The sequence below is a fragment of the Sorex araneus genome, chromosome X (genome assembly GCF_027595985.1).
Source record: "Sorex araneus isolate mSorAra2 chromosome X, mSorAra2.pri, whole genome shotgun sequence".
Taxonomy (NCBI): domain Eukaryota; kingdom Metazoa; phylum Chordata; class Mammalia; order Eulipotyphla; family Soricidae; genus Sorex; species Sorex araneus.
In genome coordinates this window covers 203,073,959-203,094,113 of record NC_073313.1, presented here as the reverse complement: position 1 = coordinate 203,094,113, position 20,155 = coordinate 203,073,959, and the positions used below count along the sequence as shown (strand labels likewise).

Below are 20,155 nucleotides of genomic sequence, written 5' to 3'. Positions count from 1 at the left end.
AACATCTCTCCTCTCACACACTAAGTCAACCATTAAGTCATTTTTTGTTCTGCCAGCAGCATCACTGTTCTTACAAAAATCCAGGCTGGAAGCTTTGAATTATCTTTGACTGTTCTATGTCTTAATTTAAATTTAGGTAATTTCTAATTTAAAACAAACAAACAAGCTTTTAAAAAATCACAGAGATATACACAGTTACAAAGTTTTTCATGACTGGGTTTCAGTCATATAATGTACCAACACTGGTCCCTTCACCAGTGTACATTTCCCACTACCAGTGTTCCCAGTTTCCCTTCCTCACTCCCTTACCCCCCCCCATAGCAGGCTCTCTCTCTCTCTCTTCCTCTCTCTCTCTCTCTCTCTCTCTGCCCTTTCTAATTTTATCTTCAGCAATTTATCAGAGCAGACAACTACCAAGACTCTTGGCAAGGAAAAAGCTTAGTGATTCTGAGTTTTTTTCTGGGACTTACAGCACTCAGTATGGTATTTTTTCAATTATTTTAGTGCAACACTAAGGATGCTCAGGACTTAGCTCTTGCTTCTGAGTTCAGGGATCACTTCTGGAAAGACTAGGGGGGAACCACACAGGTTGCTGAGAATGAATCAGGTTTGCCCATGTGCAAGGCAAGTGCCTTAACGCCTATATTAACTCTTCAGATCATTAGGTGTAAATATATATGTATGTATATATATTTAACGCTCATAATTTTTCATACATCAAAAACAAGAGTCTAAGTGATAGCTCAGTCATATGGAATATATGCTTTACATGCAAAGAGTGATTGGATTCTTGGCACTGCATGGTGCCTGGAATACCAAACAGTGAATAGTTCGTGAACATCACTGGAGGAGGTATGGCACATACAAGAAACAACAACAACAACAAAACAAATACAAAATAAAATTAGAAAAATCAGGGGATAGAGAGATAGTACAGCGGGTAAGACGTTTTCCTTGCCTAAGTCCCACCTCGTTTCGATCTCCAGCCTCTCATATGGTTCCCCGAACCTGCCAGGCATGATCCCTGAGTGCAAAGCCAGGAAAAAGTCCTGAGCACCATTGGGAGTGGACCAAAAACAAAAGTAGAAAATATAGTAAGTGATTATATTAAAAGCCTATGAACAGCAATATGCCAAGAACTTCCCTATGAAGTTATTCAATGATGAAATACAGAGGTTTTTTTTAATTATTATTGTTACAGAGGGTTTTTTTTTTTTTTTTGCTTTTTGGGTCACACCTGGCGATGCACAGGGGTTACTCCTGGCTTTGCACTCAGGAATTACCCCTGGCTGTGCTCAGGGGACCATATGGGATGCTGGGATTTGAACCCGGGTCGGCCGCGTGCAAGGCAAACGCCCTACCCGCTGTGCTATCTCTCCAGCCCCGGGTTTTTTTTTATTATTATTATTGTTACTTCAAATTGGAGCACTTTGTAGTTCGACTTAGGCAGAAAAAACTACAAATCCCAGAATACCATTCTTCTCCCCCGCTTGCATTTCGAGGCTATATTAACCAATCCCGGCACAGAGAATCGTTATCAGCCAATCCTAACGCGCCTGGATCCCCGAGAAGGCGGGAGGCGGAAGTCGCTCTAGATTTGAAATACAGAAGTTGGCGCGTTTACTCAAACTCCGTAGAGTCTACGTTGTAGAGAGCGTTCTGGGGTCTTCTGTGGGAAAGGCGCAGGGGCTCAGAAGAGGTGAGGAAGGTGGGACGAGTGCGTTTGGGTAGCGGTGTCAGTTTGGGCCGGTGGGTCTCGCGGGTGGTCAGCGGCGGGGCCGAGTGACTCGGCGTATCACCCGACGGGGTGTTTGTGGCCCTTCTGGGAAAATGTGAGGCTATTGGATACATCTGCAATAACTATGGGGGTGGGCGGAAGGGGCTGTTGTGTTACAGGACGTTGTTGGACAGAAGACACAAGCCCGGAAGGTCTCCGTGACTTGTAGCGGTTCTGAAACAAACCTCCCAACTCTGCCTTGCATCTGGTGCTAACCCGACTGTGGGTAAGAGGGAGATGCAAAGTTCACCTGTGGGATTCACCCTGGGCGGAGGCTCAGCCCTGGGACCTGCCCACTCGGGCTGAAGTTGGAAGGGACCGTAATATAAACGCGACGCTAGGGTAATTTTTCTCCAGGGCTTAGAGGGGCTCGTGCAATGACACTACTCTCGAACCCCTAGCCCCAACTCTAGCTGCATCTTATCTAGGGCTCACTCCCATGACTTATTCTGCTCTGAGCGGACCTGGATTTTAAAGTAGTTTGCTAACCATTTTCTAGCAAAAGCAAAAAACTAGCAAAAAAAATACTGAATTGGAATGTATAACTGATCAGATCTCAGGAACTTAAAAAATGTCATGTCGGCGCTTATTGTTTTGTAGTGTTGCCTTACAAAATGGTAGAGGACGAACTGGCACTATTTGAAAAAAGCATAAATGAATTTTGGAATAAATTCAAAAGCACTGCTAATGACACTTCCTGTCAGATTGTGGGACTAAGAGACGCCTGCAAGGATTCCTTTAAAGCACTTGCAGGTACCCTAAATTATCGTGAACTTGCTGTTTTTTGTTATTCTTGTTATTTCAGCCTAATTGAGACATCAATTCCACTTTTCTCTTTCAGAAAAGCTCAATGTGAAATTACAAGAAGAAGAACGAATGGTTGACACTTTTCTGGAATATCAAAATCGTATGTGACATCCCAAGAGTTATTTTTAAAGATTACACATCTTTGTGAAATCCGAAACAAAAGTAAAGAGTGTAGTATATATAATATAATGAACATTTATTTATCCACAATCTTGTTTAATAAATAGAACATCCCATGTTTGCTTTCCTCTTCTCCCATTTTCCAGTACTTAGTACTATGTTTTTCTTTTTCTTTTCTTTTCTTTTTTTTTTTTTGCTCTTTGGGTCACACCCGGCAATGCACAGGGGTTCCTCCTGGCTCTGCATTCAGGAATCACTCCTGGTAGTGCTGGGGGAACCATATGGGATGTTGGGAATCGAACCCGGGTCGGCCACATGCAAGGCAAATGCCCTACCCACTGTGCTATTGCTCCAGCCCCAGTACTATGTTTTTCAATGTTATATAAAAACATCATTTTTTAAAGTATATTTTGTTCTTTTTTTACTCTGTTATACAGACACACCTTAGTGGTATTACAGGTTCAGTTCCAGACTACTACAATAAAATGTCATAGTAAAGCAAGTCACAGTAGCTTTGATTTCCCGCATATAGCAGTTAGGTTTGTTAAGTGTATAAAAAAAAATGTATACCTTAATTCATGTGTCACAGAGACATGAAGTAAGCACATGCTGTTAAAAAATGGTGCTCAGGGGCTGGAGAGATAGCACAGCGGGTAGGGCGTTTGCCTTGCACGCGGCCGACCCGGGTTCAAATCCCAGCATCCCATATGGTGCCCTGAGCACGGCCAGGGGTAATTCCTGAGTGCAGAGCCAGGAGTAACCCCTGTGCATTGCCAGGTGTGACCCAAAAAGCAAAAAAAAAAAAAAAAATGGTGCTCATACTTAATCTATGCAGGTATGATACAAACTTCAAATTTGTAAAAGCACTGTTTAAGCACAGTGATAGAAGTTATGCCTCCTGAGTTTGTAATATTTATCTGTTGTTTATATATAAATTCCCATATGTTTAAAAGGCAAATTTATCTTTTTTTCATCAGAACTTCCAGCGTGCGGTTTTAAAAGATGGAAGTTTGTCACCTCTTTGGACATAGTATTAATGCTCTGACAATTTTTCTTTTTGTACTTATACTATTATTTGTCTCCTCATTTCTTACCATTTTCCAGTGTACCCAGAGTTAATCCATAGCTTTTATTGAATTTTCATAGAGACTAAAGATTAGTGGCCACCAACCAAATTCTACTGAGGATATTTAGTGGTATAGTGTTTTTAAACACAAACTGGAGTGCTTTTGAGAAGGCATGTGTTGCTTAATTTATCACAGTACCAGTAGTTTGTTTTGCTCTGCGCTGCCTTATTCACTTTATTCATTGCCTTTTCGCTGCTTTAATCTTCTGCATGTTATTAAGCAGTAAGGACAATGACTTTTGTTTGTGTGTTAATATTGATCTTAAATTTGGGCCCTTTAAACATTCTTGATTTGTAGAATCCCTGGGAACTAGAAAATTGGGAACTTTAATTTATGAGTTTCAAAATGTATTCTTTTAAGTTTTATTTTTTTAGGCTTTTTAGATCATACTCCAGGATGCTCAGGAGTTACTCCTAGCTCTGCAGTCACAAATTACTCCGGTGGTATGAGAAGGACCATATGGGATGCTGGGGATCTAACCCAGGTTGACTGCATGAAAGGAAAATGCTCTACAAGCTGTACTTTTGCTCCAGTCCCCCAGAGGTTATAGTTTTAAAAGCATTATTCCAGTAGCTGCTTTCACAGGGTAATGAGTGCTTAGTGAACATAGAATCTCTATAGAGTTTTATTTTTTCAGTGACGATTGTAGAATACTTAACAGCTAACAATTTATCTTATAATTCATATGTCAGGTCCTGTTCTAAGCTCTTTGAACTTGTTGAATAATCATGACAAGCCTTAGAATATATTTACAATGTTTTAATCTTACCCTATGAATAAGGACATAATCATAGAGCAGGTCAAGTAATCTGTTCATGGATAGATAGCTGGTAATCAGCAGAAACAGGATTTGACTATTTCTGCCTATATTGCAGTCTTGATTACACCACACTCCTCTGGGGAAAAGTTGTTGGATCTTCATTGAGTACAATCTCTATTTTAGAAGAGGAAAGTCTATAGTCAAGGATCATAAACATGAGAGCTTGTCGAATTCTGGGCTAACTAGGATATTGTGTGAATGGGAAATAGAAAAGAATCTGGTGGTCAGATGATGAAGTACATTGTGTATTGAGCATCAGTGTAGGCTATATCTTTATGAAAGTAAGAATTTGGGCAGGATTATCCTGGCATATGATACTGGATTTCTATGTCAGGAAAGTATGTGAACATTTCATCCACTCTAAACAGTAGAGGAGTCAAACAGTAGGCCCTGAAAAAACAGTTAACGGTAGAAGTCAGCACAGTAGTTCAGGTGAACAATGAGGATGATTGGACCTATAACAACTTTGAGGAGATACACCCTCCTAATAGGTTGGGTATAAAAGTGCGTGTGATTTAGGATAATTCCCTATTCTATGAGGATAATAACCTGCAGCTTTAGGCTGCAGGTTAATGATAATAGATTTATTAAGTGATGAATTAGAGGAAAAACATGTTTTCAGGCGTGGAAGGGAAGTGTAGGCGAGTTCAGTGTTGAGTAAATTTGTGGAAGTTGTGCTGTGACTTGCAAGTGAAGATAATGTGGTAGACAGGACAAAGCCTTCTGAAGGAAAGTGGTTTGGCTGAAGAGAGACTTGGAGTTTTCAGTATACATGGGACTATGCTTTGGGACTTGAAGCTGTGGAAGAATGTGTAGTGTGAAAAAGACATTAAATCCCTGAGTCTTTATTACCTGAACTAAACTGTTAATCGCTGAAGCTTTATTAGGTTTTTACTATATGGCGAGGTACTCTGTTAAATTCTTTATGTACATACATCTTTAATTCTCATAAGTTGTCTTCAAAGCAGATCTCATTATTTCCACTCTTTTGATAAGATTATCAGTTCAGGTGATTCTTCCCAGATCATCAGATGACTCAGGAGGAAGTCTGCTCATGATATTACACTGAAATGGAAAGGGTCAGGATCAACAGGATTAGCAGTTGAAGAGCAGTGGAAGAGAGATGGTCAAAGAAACTAGAAGAGTAAAGAACTAAGACAGCATTTTCAACACTGGCTCATAGCTAGGTCCAATATAGTCAAAGCTAAAAGGCTCACTGAATTTAGTCATGTGGGGAGAATGAAGACCAATTTTAATGAAATGTTAAAGACAGAGGTCTCAGTAGAATTAAGAGATAAAGTAGTGTAAAATTAAACCTTTCAAGAGGTTTAAATGAAAGATTATAGCCATGTGTGGAACTGAGTGCTTTTTTTTTTAAAGTTCCATGAAGTCAAACATTTTATTTATTCATTTTGTTCAGTGTTGCCCCTTCAGCACTTAAAACATTGATAAAAGCGTAGCTTAATGCAGTTACTATTTGGCACTATAAAGCAAATGTACCTCATCAACAAAAATTATATTCCCTGAAAGTTTGGGGAAAATTGACTCAAAGACTATGATTTATTTCTTGATTGCTTGTGTGTGTTTTTTTTGTTTGTTTTATTTTATTTTATTTTTGCTTTTTAGGTCACACCCAGCAGTGCTCAGAGCTTACTCCTGGCTCTGCACTCAGGAATTACTCCTGGTGGTACTTGGGGGACATGCTATGGATTGAACCCGGGTGGGCCACGTGCAAGGCAAATGCCCTCCCCGCTGTACTATCACTCCAGCCCCTGTTTTATTTATTTTTTAAGAGACATGCAAGAGTGCTTAGTAGTTATTCTCAGCTCTGTGCTTTGGGATCTAACCCCAGAGGTGATCACAGAACCGTGTGGTGCTAAAGATTAAACTTAGGCCTCCCACATGTAAAGCATTGAACTCCTGCCTATTTAACTCTTTTTAGCCCCAGACAGGTTTTTAAATTTTCTCTATTACTTACATAATTAGTGATCTGGACAAGTAATTTCATAATATATAACGACATGGTCAAAGTACATGAATGTGTATTCGAGACCAAGCAGGACCATTTCACTCACAGGCAAATTTGTACATTCCAGGAATGCCCTTAGGAACAGGGAGTACATGTTTTAAGTGAAGTGTACCTCCAGGTCCCAGGGATTGAGTACCATGGTTGAGCTTTTCCTTCCTTTTCAGGCTGTCCACTGTAAAAAAAAAAAACATTTATTTACTGCAGGAAATGAGTGAGATGGAAAGTCGATGTTGAGAAAGGAAAGAGGGTTATTAGGAGAATAGAAGGAAAGGAATCTAATCTAGATAGTTTGTGACCAAAGAAGAAACCAAATCATGATCTGATTTCTACTTCTTAATCTAATTCAGTATTCTCATTTTAACACTTTTTTATTTCATTTTTGTTTTCATAGATGAATATAAAAATATAATTTTTTTCTTTTGGATATTTTACAAATTTTGAATCATTAAATGCCTGCCAGTGAAGATACTGTTTATTAATCTTATGAAAGTCAGTATTTTGGTCTTATGAACATGTCAGAAAGGATAGCATATAGAATGTGCTAATACTTTGTGCATCTTACAGAGATCAGCAAGCAAAATAAAGTCATTCAAGAGAAAAAAGATAAGTTACTAAAGTTGATTGGTGAAGTTAAAAGCAAAAGGCAGGATTTGGAAGTAATGACTGCAAACATTAAGGACCTTAAGGAGGAATATGCTCGGAAAAAGGAAAGTAAGTTTCATATTTAAAACATTACCTTTAATTTTGAAATGCTGATGAGTCACAATGGTTATGTATTTTTTGCTTTCCCTCCAGTTTATTGCCAGAAATGAATGGCAAACCTCAGAGGTGTTGCCGACCAGGCACTCATTTCTATATGGTGTCTATTAAAGTAATCAAAGTGTATTTTATTTTTTATTTATTTGAAGGTCCTTTTGATTTCTAGTATAACTAGTGTCGTCCTATGGGAGTTTAATTTAGCAGTGTACGAGACAGTTTTGCTCAAGAAGACTTGCCTGTGAGACACCATCGTGTAAATAAATTATGCAGCACCTTTATTGATTGCATGTTCTCAGCCAGGAACTCTTGAGTACAGTCTTTATACAGCAAAGTTTCTTTGTCTAAAAACTTTCATATTCAAATGAGTGCTTCCTTTAGAAAGGAGTCTCCTGTGCCTACCAACCAACCAGTAATCAATTCCCAAATCTCTTGAAAGCAGCAGTTTGATTTGTTAATACTTTCTCTTACAGTTTGTACTTCTGCATTTTCTCATCTGCTATGTTGTAGGGAATATTGTGCTAACTTGGGAAAAAATTCTAAGGTAGAATCAATGAGATACATTTATTTTTTGAGAAATATTTGTGTTTAAAGGAGTAGAATGTTTTTCAGCAAAGCAGTTGGTTTATTGTTGAAGAACCCAAATAAGCAAAGCAGGAGGTGGCCTTTTAATTTCTCAGCTAGCTGTGCAAATTCTTAGTCTACTCATTAATGCCTCTGCATAATAAAACAAAGCAAAATGGATTCCTCTCACTACTTCTGCGTATTTTCTATGCAGTTTTTCCTTCTACCTTGAATGAATAAAAGCCCTTTTTTGCTAATGGTTAGAGATACTGAATAAATGTAAGCAGATTTGTTTGTCTGACATTTTAAAAATTTGTTTTCAAGGTTTTTAAAAATCTTGAAATTATTGGAGTGTTTGAAATCTTCAGCTCTATATGTCTGTGTGTTTACATTATAGCTATTTCCAATGCTAACAAGGCTAATGAAGAGAGGTTGAAAAGGCTGCAGAAGTCTGCAGACTTGTATAAAGATCGACTTGGATTAGAAATTCGAAAAATTTCTGGTAAGTCTTTTAATAGAAATAAATTAGAGGACATTTAAACAGTGTATTTTTGTTTAATACAGGAGAATTGGGGGTGAAGGGCTGGGGGTGAAGGGAGGAGGGCTAGTTAGGCTATCGCCAACATGTGGTACCCCAGATTGAACCCAGGCCTTGCACATAAAAGCCTGGACTCTACTGTTCAGGCACATCCCCACCCCTCAAAAGAATTTTAAAAGTATTTTCAACTAAAATAATGACTTTTATTAACTTTTTAAAAAATGAAAAAAGTTGTAAAAAGTTTATCATCTCAACATAATTATTGATGCCTTTGTTATTTATCATTCAGCATTTTAATTAACTTACTTTTGTGATGTTGCCAACATGCAAATACTTTTTGTTTCTTATTCTTAATTAGCACTCTGAATAGCATTTCTGTAGTTGCTAAGCCTTCAATGGTAATTTTTAAATGGTGGTATAATTATTTGTTCCATTAATGTATAACAATTTATTTAGTCTCTTGTCTATTAATTAACACACATATTGCTTCTAACTTGACATTTGAATTCTGCCAGTTTTTCAGTGTTAGAAATGTTGGAGTGAACATGAATTTCTCCATTTCTGTTTGTATGATTTCCATGAAACTCCCAGAAATAGATTAAGAGTTAAGGCATACAAATATTTTTATGGCCATTATGTATATGTGCAGCTATTTACAACAATGCCACTATATCCATATTTGCCAATTCTCAACAATGCATCTGTAGTGATGCCAGTTTACAACACTACCACTCTGGGAGGCTCCAAAGTGGCCATCAAATTTGATGATTTTGTAGAAGGATTTCTAGGACTCAGCAAACGAGTGCCAAGATTTATTGTACTGTAAAGATCCAAAACAATATTACCAGCCTCTGTCCCCCCCCACCCCAACCTTACCAAATATATGGCACATACAGCAAAGTTCAGAGCACTGTTTCCCAAACTAAGTGGTGCTACCTCCCTGGGGGCCCTTGAATACTATAAGGTAGTGGTGGCCTCAGATATAATTGGGGCTTCTTTGATATGTTGGCTTCAAGAAGGTAGGTTTTCAGGGGATGCTGAGTAATTTTTCTTTCTTTTTTTCTAAAAAGGGGGTGGTAGGACAAATAAATTTGGGGACATTTGGAGTGGAAACAGTATTTTTAGGCATGAATTTTCAAGAATCCTAATCTCCTAGAATCACAAACACAAAGACAGTATGTTCATTGTCTTTGATATTGAATGATGTTGATTCTGCTCTACCTGGGAAGCTCTTTAGACAGTCTGGAAGCTTTGACTGGTTTTCCCGGGACTGCACCTCTTGCACCTTTTTCCTTGACTGATCTTGCTCTCCTTTATATGCAGTAAATCAGAGCCCCAAGTATACCCATGTTTCATTCTATAAGTTCTCCCATGAATCTTCAAACCCAGGGTGGTCTTGAGGCTTCTGCAGAGGAGCAAACTTACAAGTGGACCTTTTTATAGGTAGCTGTCTCTGTGTTCCCATACAAATTGTGATTTATTTGTGGCAGTTGTCCAGATCATGTTGAAACATCTGATGGTTTTCTTTGGGCTGTGAAGAAATCCCCATTTACCACCAGGTATAACCCAAAAACAAACCAAAAGAGGTTTTTTTGCTTACTAAAAGGTGGCAATTTGTTTATTAATTTATGTACTTTTCTGTGGTTTCTTTATCCATATATCTGTTGCTCTTGTTTTTCAGTCAATTGGAATGAATTTTTAGTAAAAAGGTATTAATCTTTTAAAATCCAATTCTACTGATTTACTGTTCGTTTACAATACTGTTAGGTTTTTGGAATATGTTTTTTAACCTCTTTATGTGTAGAAGTTTTACCCACCACCAAAATCCCAGGCCATTGTATTATTAAAATGACTCTACATTCTTCCCTTCCCTTCCCTTCTGATAATCTTATACTTCATAGACTCTATTCACAGAAGCTATTTTTGTCTTGTCTTGGCAGTTTATTTACTTTGATTATTTATATTCCATGTGAGTGAAGCCATCCAACAATTCCTTGCTTCTGACTTAATCCACTCAACATAATCCCCTTAAATGCCATCTAGTGCTGTCTTTAAAAGCTTAACTTCATTGAAGATACGGGGGGTTGGGAGTATCATACCTGGCTTTGCTCAGAACTTACTCCTGATTTTGTTCTCTGGTGGACCCATGTGGTACCCAGGTGGACCACATGCAAGGTAAGTCTTTAACTCCCTATACTTGCTTTTTCACCCAAGGTTTCTTTTTCAGTAGCTGAGTAGTATTCCACTGTGTGTATACCACAACTTTGTTATCTCTTACAGTAGTTCCTACTTTTTTGTGGTGTTAGCTTTAAATACTTTAGTCTTTACTCTGAATCTGTTTGAGATGAGCTTATATGTGATATATGCATACAAGTCAGATCTTGCTTTTATGCCCATACAGCTATTCTGTATCTTTTGATTGGTGACCATTCATATTTAGTGTGATTACTTGGCTGAGGCTTAGTTATTGCCATGTTAATTTTTCTTATTTTCTAGTTTTGTGTTTTTGGTGTTTCTGTTTCTCATTACTTTCAACTACCTATTTCTTGTTTTCCCCTGGTGAGTCTCAGTTTTCCTTGTGTCTCTGCTCTATATTTTTGTTTGTGCTTACCATTAGATTTTAATCAGTTTATCTGTATTTAGGGAATACTGTTTGGAATTTTGTAGCCTTAATATCTTTAGTGACATGCCCCCTCTGCTTTTCCTTTCTTATTTCATTAGTGTTTCATTATGTTGGTGTACATTTGGTATGTCTTATTGATTGTCTTCATAATTTTTGATTCATTATCTATTAGACTCTTCCTTTCTATATTGTTAAAATTAATTTCAGAGGAATTATCTTTTATGTCCCTTTGTAATTGAATGTAGCCTTTTATTTATTTTGTTTTTCTAGTAGGAGGAACTGCTTCTCTGGTTTGAAGATTTCTTTTTTTCAGAGCCTTGAATTTGTGAGTGAAGAGGGGTTGATATGTTTTTGGGCGGAGTTCTGCTAATTGTTGCCTGTACTTGGGAGACATAGTGCCCGGTATGAAGTCCCTCACTGTCCCCTCTTTTTGATTTTTTTTTTGCCTTTTTTGGGGGGGTCACACCCAGCAATGCTCAGGGGTTACTCCTGGCTCTGCACGCAGAAATTACTGCTGGCAGTGCTTGGGGTCCATATGGGAAGCCTGGGATTGAACTTGGGTCAGCCACGTGCAAGGCAAATGCCTTCCCCACTGTACTATCGCTCTGGCCCCCCTTACTGTCTCCTATTCTCTTGAGACCAACCTGTGCTCTCTCTCAGCTTAATGACTGATCTCAGATCCCTTTTTCTTTCCCTCAGCCCAGCCTATGTGTCTGCTAGGATCCTGAAGAATTTGATCTCTTCCAAAGTCTCCCTTCCCATGCCTGGTTTACAGACTCCACCACAACAGCTCCTACCACTTTTATCTCCGTAGCAGCAGGAGCTTGTCCAATTTCTCCTGAGTTTACCCAAACCTTCCGGCTTTCAGCCTCAGCCCGTCAAAAATGCAGGGCCTTAGGCTGCTCGGAAGTTCCCTGGTGACAGATAAACTGGTGCAAGTCCTATGAGGGATGTATTCCTGCTGTGATCTGTTCCTTTGCGTTTTGAGGGTATGCAGTTAAGTAGAGGAAATGATAAGGTCCAACATGAACTCTTAGTTCATATTCACTGTCATTTTGAGGTGCTTTCTTGTTCAGTTTTGTTTCAAAACTAGTTTCAAAGCTTTAAAATTATTCTTAGATTGTAAAATAGAAATTTGCATAGCCCTGAAAGCTAGGATAGACTGTTTCTAAAAGAGACAACCCAAATTAAACCCTTGATTTTCCCTAACTGAATATTTTATGACATCGGTTTTGCTTTGGCAAACATCCGTCTCATTACTATAAAATCTATAAAAGAATCTGTATGAAAATAGTAATCTGTAAAACATTCAGACATAATTGTTTCATTTTGAATTTGAATGTAAAGTTCAAATTCAGAAACTTAAAGTTTCTGAAAATTTCTTTGCATAATTAAAAGATTGTTGTATTTTCTAATTTTTTAGAAAAAAGTTGCATGTGAATTTCTACTTTGTGGCAGCCATTTTGAATTTCTACTAGTTATTTATATTCCTTTGGGAGAGGTCTTTTGGAAAATAGACTTTACATCTTAGATAATTGTATCAAAAAGATCAAATTACATTTGACAATATAATTTAATTGTGATAAAAATATGTGAAAGAATTTGTTATTTTAACTTTCTATTGTATAATTCAGTGGTGTCTGTTGCATCGTAGTGTTATGAAACCATTATTACTATATGCAAAATTTTCCATCACCATAAACCTTTTGTTCCTTAAACAATAACTCTCCATTCTTTCTTTTCAGTCCCTGATTACTTCAAACCTACTTTATATCTCTATGAATTTGCCTGTTCTTATTTAAGGGGAACCAATATTGATTCTTTGTGTCTGACTTTTTCACTTACCACACTGTTTTCTAGGCTTATCCAAATGGTTACATGTATCAGAACTTCATTTCTTTTAATGACTGAGTAATTTTCAGTGTTTATATTTCTACCAGATTTTGTTTAATCATTCATCTGTTGGTAGACAGTGGTTTATTCTTTTTTCGCTGCTGTGAAATAATGTAACTTTGAACATTGATAAACAATTTCCTATTTGATTCTATTTTAATTTAAGCTTTGAATGGAATAAAATACATTTAGGAATGTTATTACAATTCCCAAACTGTTTTCTGCAGGGACTGAGTCATCTTACATTTTCACCAGCATAGTGTGACAGTGCCAATTTCTCCATGTCTTTGTCAAAACTCTTCTTTTTAAATTATAACATTCTAATCTGTGTAAAATGATGTCTCTTTGTAATTTTGGTTTATACTTTTCTAGTGATAGTGATCAGTAATGATAAGCATCTTTTTATGTGCTTTTTTGGGGGGACCATTTGTGAGTATTTCAGTATGTTGTAGAAATGTCTGATTGGGTCTTACCCATTTTGAATTGGGCAATTTTTCGTTAGTTCAGTTGTAGGAGTTCCTTATACAGACTACTTATTAAACACAAGATATGTGATTTGTGGGGGTGTGGGCTGGGGGTGGGACTAGCCTGGGAATCAAGCATTCATGACCACAGATACATGATATGTGAATAATTTCTTCTATTCTGTGGATTGAATTTTTATTTCTTTTATTCTGATTGAGTTCTAGTTTATTTGTCATTTTTCTTTCTGGTGTCACATTTAATCTGTAATGCATTTGGTGGGAGGTCCCTCCCTGGCATTGGGGTGGGGGGCAGCTGCTAGGGCCATTTATAGAGCTGCAGCCTCTTAGTTCAGTGCCTTGACTCAGCCATCAGCCATTCAGTGCTGCTTTACTTCAACTCAGAGGGGCCATCTAGTGCCAGGATGGAATCTAGGGCCTTGTATAGACCATTCATGAGCTTCTCTAGCTTCTCTACCCTATTGAACTTCTCCCTGGCCCCATAATAGATTTTATTTATTCTCTTTTATTTGTTTTGGTTTGGGGGTATATCCAGTGATGCTCATGTGTTATTACTAGCTCTGCAGTCAGGAATTAATCCCTCTCAGGGAATCGTAGGATGCCAGCGATCAAATCCAGGTTGGCTGCATACAAGGCAAGTTCCGTATCCGTTGTTCTTCACTCAGTCCCATTATTTTACTTAATGTTTGGGTTTGGGGGCCACACCTGACTGTGTTCAGGTATATTCCTGGCTCTGTAAGGATCTCTCCTGTGGGGCTCAGGAGAACATATGTGGAGCTGGGAAACGAACCCAGGTAGGCTGAATGCAAGGTAGGCACCTTACCTGCCTGATCTCTCTGCCCCTGCAATAAATTTTAAAACTCATTATAACATGTACATATGGGGACTTGAGTTTAATGAATATATGTCCTTAGTAGTGTAGGTGTGGATTAGGAATAGAAAGGAATAGAAAGAAGAAAGTTGATCCTTACTGAAAGTTTTGGTATAATAAAACAATCTCATGCTAATAATCTCTTTTTTCAGGTGATAAGCTACAATTTATATTTACTAATATTGACCCAGAGCATCCTGAGAGTCCATTTATGTTTTCCCTACGCTTAAATGAAGAAAGGGATTATGAAGGTAAGGCATTTGGAAGTACACTCAAAATGTTATTTAACTCAGATTATGGAGGAAAATAATAGTCCTACCAACTATTGCATTCTTCTCCATTTTTACTTTTTGAGGATGTTGTCTTCTAAGGCAACAATGAGTGTCATTTTGATATATAGATACTATCAAGGAGCCTTCAGGTCTCTTCATGACACCTCAGTGCTGGTGACTAAAAAGTGTGGAAGACCAAGATCACTGCATTAAGAATGCATTATCCTTTTGAGAACTTAAAATGAAGCTAAAGGTGGGGCTGGAGAGATAGCACAGTGGATAGGGTGCTTGCTTTGCATACAGCTACCACAAGTTCGATTCCCTCTGCTCCATATGGTCCACACCACTCTGTGTGTGCCCCCATCCCCGCAAAGAAAATAAAGCTGTAAAGGATATTATTGCTTAAGTTTGAAGGTTATGACTTATCTAAGTAGATGAACTTAAAATCATCAGTATATGATTATTAATTTTTTAAAAAAGAAATTTTAAAATCCAATACAGAAAATCCCACATGTTGATAATTTACCTTTGTTACTAATTCTGTCACAAGTCAAAGGCCTTTGATTTATGGGAAATTATATATAATTGGTAATAGAGTGAACAAAATGGAATTTTTTTTTCCATTTTGAACAGAATGGAAACATATTTATCTCAATTATTCTTATGCCCCCTTTTAAGTAGTGCTTAATTTATTGAAATTCCGAGAAATGGTTTCCATCCTTTTATACCTGTGTTCTCAGCATAAAACACTTATAAGCAGTGACACCGAGACATTCTGAGTTGATTCCTAATGTGCACCAGTGGCTCAATTTCTGTTCTAATGGGATTTATATTATAGGAATGTAATTCAGGCACAAATGTCAATTTTTTTTAAAGTAAAGCAAGATAGTTTTATTGAAATTTACTTAGATAGATATGAGGAGAGAAACAGAAGGAACATGTGTTCATAAGAGAACATGGGCTTCTCCAGAGTGGAAAAAGACCACAGATGTAATTTTCGTGTCTCTAGCTGGTTATCTCCTAATTTATTAAGTACCAAACTTTTTGAAAGGCTAACCCAAAAGCTGCTCTTAGTTTTTTAATTTTCTCTGATTTACTCTCTATTGCTACATAGTATTTTATAGTATATTTAGATTGAATCTACAGTACACATTTTGGTCCAAATGATTACTTTGCTACCCTTTCTTTAACAGTGGGGGCATGTTTTCCAGGCATTCTCTGGAACAGAGCTGTAAGCATGATACGATTGCACAAAGGATGAGATTGATGGTAGACAAAGCAGGATCATTCCTGTCCTTTACTGGGGACTTGCTCCCACTATGTACCAAACTGGAGCAAGTAGTATCTGGCACAAATACCTGTGAGGGCTGTGCTATTATCTGTTAACTTGAATCTCATTTGATTATTAGGCCTATAGTTTCTGATGTGACCACACTTAAGACTTCATTCACTTTAGGTGTCTAAAGTGAACTAAAGTCCTGTTGGATAGACATGGGTCAGTTCTTTCTCCTCAAGGAGCTTAGGGTTACTGACTGAGTAATACCCCTCACAATGTTCCTGCATTCCCATTCATCTTTAACTTCTCCTTTGTGCTCTGCTTCCCTTATCTGTCAATCGCTTATTTCCCCTAATCAGACCATGTAAGTCAGATTCCTCAGAGAATTCTGGATTTTGTATTTGTAAGCCTGGCAAGCTACCTATGGTGTATTCGATATGCCAAAAACAGTAAATAATGGGCCTCATTCCCCTGACCCTGAATGCAACAGGGACGAATGGAGACGTTACTGGCGCCTGCTCGAGCAAATTGATGAGCAATGGGATGACAGTGATACAGTGATACAGTGAAGTGTAATATTGCTTTTTTCTTTCCTTTATGTCCTTAGAAGTTTACTTTAGAGCAATTCCTTTTTGTATAGACACAGGAAGACAGTTGATGCTATGCTTTTGTTACTTGAGAGTTATTGGACTCTGAATAATATTTACTCTTAGGCATCTGTCATATTTACTCAACTTAAGCCTCAGTTGCCCTTAGTTCCTAGCTCCAAAAGGAGGGTCCCAGTGAACGGATTGGATGGATCCAGGGCAAGCTGTAAGCCACCCTGGCATCAAAAAGGGACAGGCCAAAGGCCATAAAACTTACAATAGGTTAAGAAGACAGTTATGTACAAACTTTGTCATGACCTAAAAAGAAGTAACTGAACAAGGACTCTGCTGGGGTTAGGAATGATTAATCTAGCCTGAAGACTGTAGTCTGGGATATACAGCTCAAGATGTCCCCAGGAGAGCCACCCTTTAAGCTTAGTAAATCTCTTACTGTGTCCATACAAAATGACTAGATGGGTAGAGAGTGAGACTAACATACGACAGAGGACAGAGATTGGAATAAACAGCGACTGATCACCAACCAGCTTGGTGGCCCTTTTCCCTCCTTCATGCCTCTGTTGGTGGCAGCAGCCAGCTGGGGTGGGGAGACAGCTCAAGACCACCAAACGCGGGCAGCACACACCAGCACATTTTGAACACACAAGTCCAACTTTTACTGAAGTAACACTTCAGGACTAGAGAGAGAGTATAATGGGTAGGACACTTGCCTTACGTGTGGCTACCCCAGGCTGTATTCCCCGAGCCCTGCCAAGAGTGATCCCTGAACACAAAGCAGGAGTAATCCCTGAGTATCCCCAGGTATGGTTCAAAAATAAAACAAAAAACTTCAATAAGTAAATCCGTAATTTTAAGTTATTAATAGTTGGCATTGAAAGTTTCTTTCTTTTTTTTTTTCAAATCCAGTGGCCTGCATCAGATCAAAGTTTTGCAGTCAAAAATAAAAAAACCCTGATTTAACAGTAAAAAAAGAAAAAAAAAAACTTGAGTAGCTTAAATAGTTGAAATGTATAGATCTAAGATGGTAAGCAATGACATTCAGCATTCTGTTCTGCAGCCCTAAGCTCTTTATTCCCTTGACTAACATGTGTTTAAATTTGCAGTAAGATTGTAGTATTTAAGATATGAATATTTGGAAATTAAACAAAGGAAAGCGTCCAATGATAGTTAAGATATGAAAATCAAATGTTTTTATCACTGTGCTAACAGCATTTTAATAAAATACAGTTGAACTGAAATTGTTCTAATCAGATGAGAACATCTAATTTAGAAATACTTCTCATCCATAAAAGCATCTCATTCAAATTATCCTTTTTTTCCTTCCAGTGTCAGATAGTGATCCTCACCTTGAGTGCCTCGCAGAGTTTCAAGAGAATGTAAGGAAGACCAACAATTTTTCAGCTTTTCTTGCCAACGTCCGGAAAGCTTTTACTGCTCTGGTTTATAATTAATGAATGAATAGTATATAAAAACTTTTTCCTTCCCTGTCTTATATCTTTCTGTATCTCATTAAAATTCTCATTATCCATTCTATGCTTGTAATCTTTTCTTTTTTTGTAACATTTCTCCTATGTGCCATATCTCTTTGAATTACTTTAATTAAATCTCAGAAAGAAAATTGTACAAAGTGAAATGTGTTCTTTTTAAAATGACAGTAATCATATATTTTAAATGCCAGGCATGGCTAGTTTGTGGCTAAGCTGGAAATGGGTATTTGTACAACCTCAACTTGTATCACATCTTACTATTTATTAAGCTTTTTATGGTCTGGATTAGTAAATTAAAAATGATTAAGCTTTTTATGGTCTTAGACTAGTAAATTTAATATATATGTACATACATATGTACACATATATGTGTGTATACATATATGTATATATGTATATATACATACATACACACATATACTCGGGAAGTGCCCTGACCCATCTTGGTAAATTGGTAAATTTTTCATTGGCAAAACAAATGCCATCTACTAGAATCCTGATATCATGAGGATTATTTTTATCTCACACCAAGAGGAGCCTATAGTTGAAAAGCAAGTCTTGCAATAAAAGATGGATGGCAACATTCTGCAGACATTTTATTAAGATGTCCAAAAAGAGATAGTTTTGAGAATCTATATGTAAAATATTTACAAGCAGTTTCTGTTTTGTCATATTTATGCTGTTTAGTTATAATCTAAATAAAAGTTTTCTACTTGTGGAGTGTTCAACACAGACTAAAATTCAAATGTCAACTTATTCTAGGACTCTCTGTCATTGTTCTTTCCATGTAAATTTTGTTGTACTGAGATACACCATTTGTAGTGGAAGTTATGTAGTACTGTTTCAAGGTCTCTTCAGTACACCTTCAAACCACAGATTCAGGCATCCAGTTTCTCTTTCTTCTCATTAAAGTATGGGTGAAGATATTGAAGAGATAGCCCAGTGGGCTCAAGTGTGAGCTTTGCTCTACCAGGAGCCACCGCCAAGCACCAAGCCGGAAGTTGCCTTTGATCACCACTACTCTTTCAGGGTAAGGGGAATGAGTCCCATCATTGTTACTGTATTTGGCTTACGCCACAGGGAGCTTGCCAGGCTCTGCCATGTGGGCAGGATATTCTCGGTAGCTTGCTGGGTTCTCTGAGGGAGAGAACCAGACAATAAGGTCGCTTCTAGGAGCTTTGTTTTATAGTCTTTGCATCTTGGCTGTTGATGGGATTACACGGCACCTGGGGCAGTTTCTGGGTGTGGCTGCCAAGCTACTGGAAAATGGGGAGTCTGGGTGAAGGAGGCCCAGTCCTGATCTGAGCAGGCTTGGAGATCTCAGCCCCAGGTCCCGCACACTTGGGTTCCTCTGCCTATTCCTTCATGTATGAGGCTCATCCAAACGTGTGGAGAGGGGTTTTGAGCATGGCTGTGGCTGGGTTTCGGAAGTCTTTAGCTGCTGAGGCTCTTCTCGGGGTAGGGAGGGAAACTCAACCCACCCTGCTCCAAGAGGCCCAATGAAGACAGCTAGGTGCGGGGGCAAGAGACTCTGCCATTTTAGCTGTACAGTGAATTTTAACAAGTACTGTTTTAGCAAGCACAGTGAATATAGTGTTTTCCTAAGCAGAACTTCATATTTCACTTTATTTTTATATATGCTTACATTTAAGGAGATACATAAAATTATATCAAATCCACTCTGGTTTTTGTGGCCCTAGCTTAATTTGGTGTTCAAATGATATTGTCAGAATCCATTTCCTAGCATTTCTTTTAGTTGACCTCCTGGTGGATTTTCAAGCTCAACACGATCCCTGAACTAATCATGGGGGGCGGTCAGAGGTAAAATACCTGCATTGGATCAGACTACATCCTACCTGTAATGTGCGTGTAGGGTCAGAATAACCTCAATAATGAACTAAAAGTGGGATGTTTTAGTTCTCCAAAAATAAGGAGACTGAACACTTGGTATAAGAAGATATCAAATGACTGCTATAGTAAATACATATTTATTAGATTCCCTTGCTTAAAATGTATCCTCAAGGAGCAAACATAAAACTTTGGGGAGAGACCATGCATTGAAACTAGAAAAAGACCATGTGTCACACGACAAACTAGTTTCATTCCCC

The 20,155-nt window shown here is 37.9% G+C and overlaps 1 protein-coding gene across 1 annotated transcript; it reads left to right on the top strand.

Moving 5' to 3' along the window:
* The first annotated feature begins 1,579 nt into the window (after nucleotides 1–1,579).
* SPC25 (SPC25 component of NDC80 kinetochore complex) lies at nucleotides 1,580–18,081 on the top strand. The gene is made up of 8 exons (XM_004601131.2): nucleotides 1,580–1,699; nucleotides 1,880–2,003; nucleotides 2,378–2,530; nucleotides 2,619–2,684; nucleotides 7,245–7,391; nucleotides 8,398–8,502; nucleotides 14,560–14,658; nucleotides 17,887–18,081. The coding sequence occupies exons 3-8, from the start codon at nucleotides 2,392–2,394 to the stop codon at nucleotides 18,009–18,011; spliced, it is 681 nt and encodes a 226-aa protein (XP_004601188.2). The 5' UTR covers nucleotides 1,580–1,699; nucleotides 1,880–2,003; nucleotides 2,378–2,391; the 3' UTR covers nucleotides 18,012–18,081.
* The last annotated feature ends 2,074 nt before the right edge of the window (nucleotides 18,082–20,155 follow it).

Bases quoted from the DNA above. Each gene is read 5' to 3' on its own strand.
- SPC25 (XM_004601131.2), top strand. From the start codon at position 2,392: ATGGTAGAGGACGAACTGGCACTATTTGAAAAAAGCATAAATGAATTT. The intron at 7,392-8,397 runs GTAAGTTTCATA...TTTACATTATAG, and splicing joins ATATGCTCGGAAAAAGGAAA to CTATTTCCAATGCTAACAAG. The intron at 8,503-14,559 runs GTAAGTCTTTTA...CTCTTTTTTCAG, and splicing joins AGAAATTCGAAAAATTTCTG to GTGATAAGCTACAATTTATA.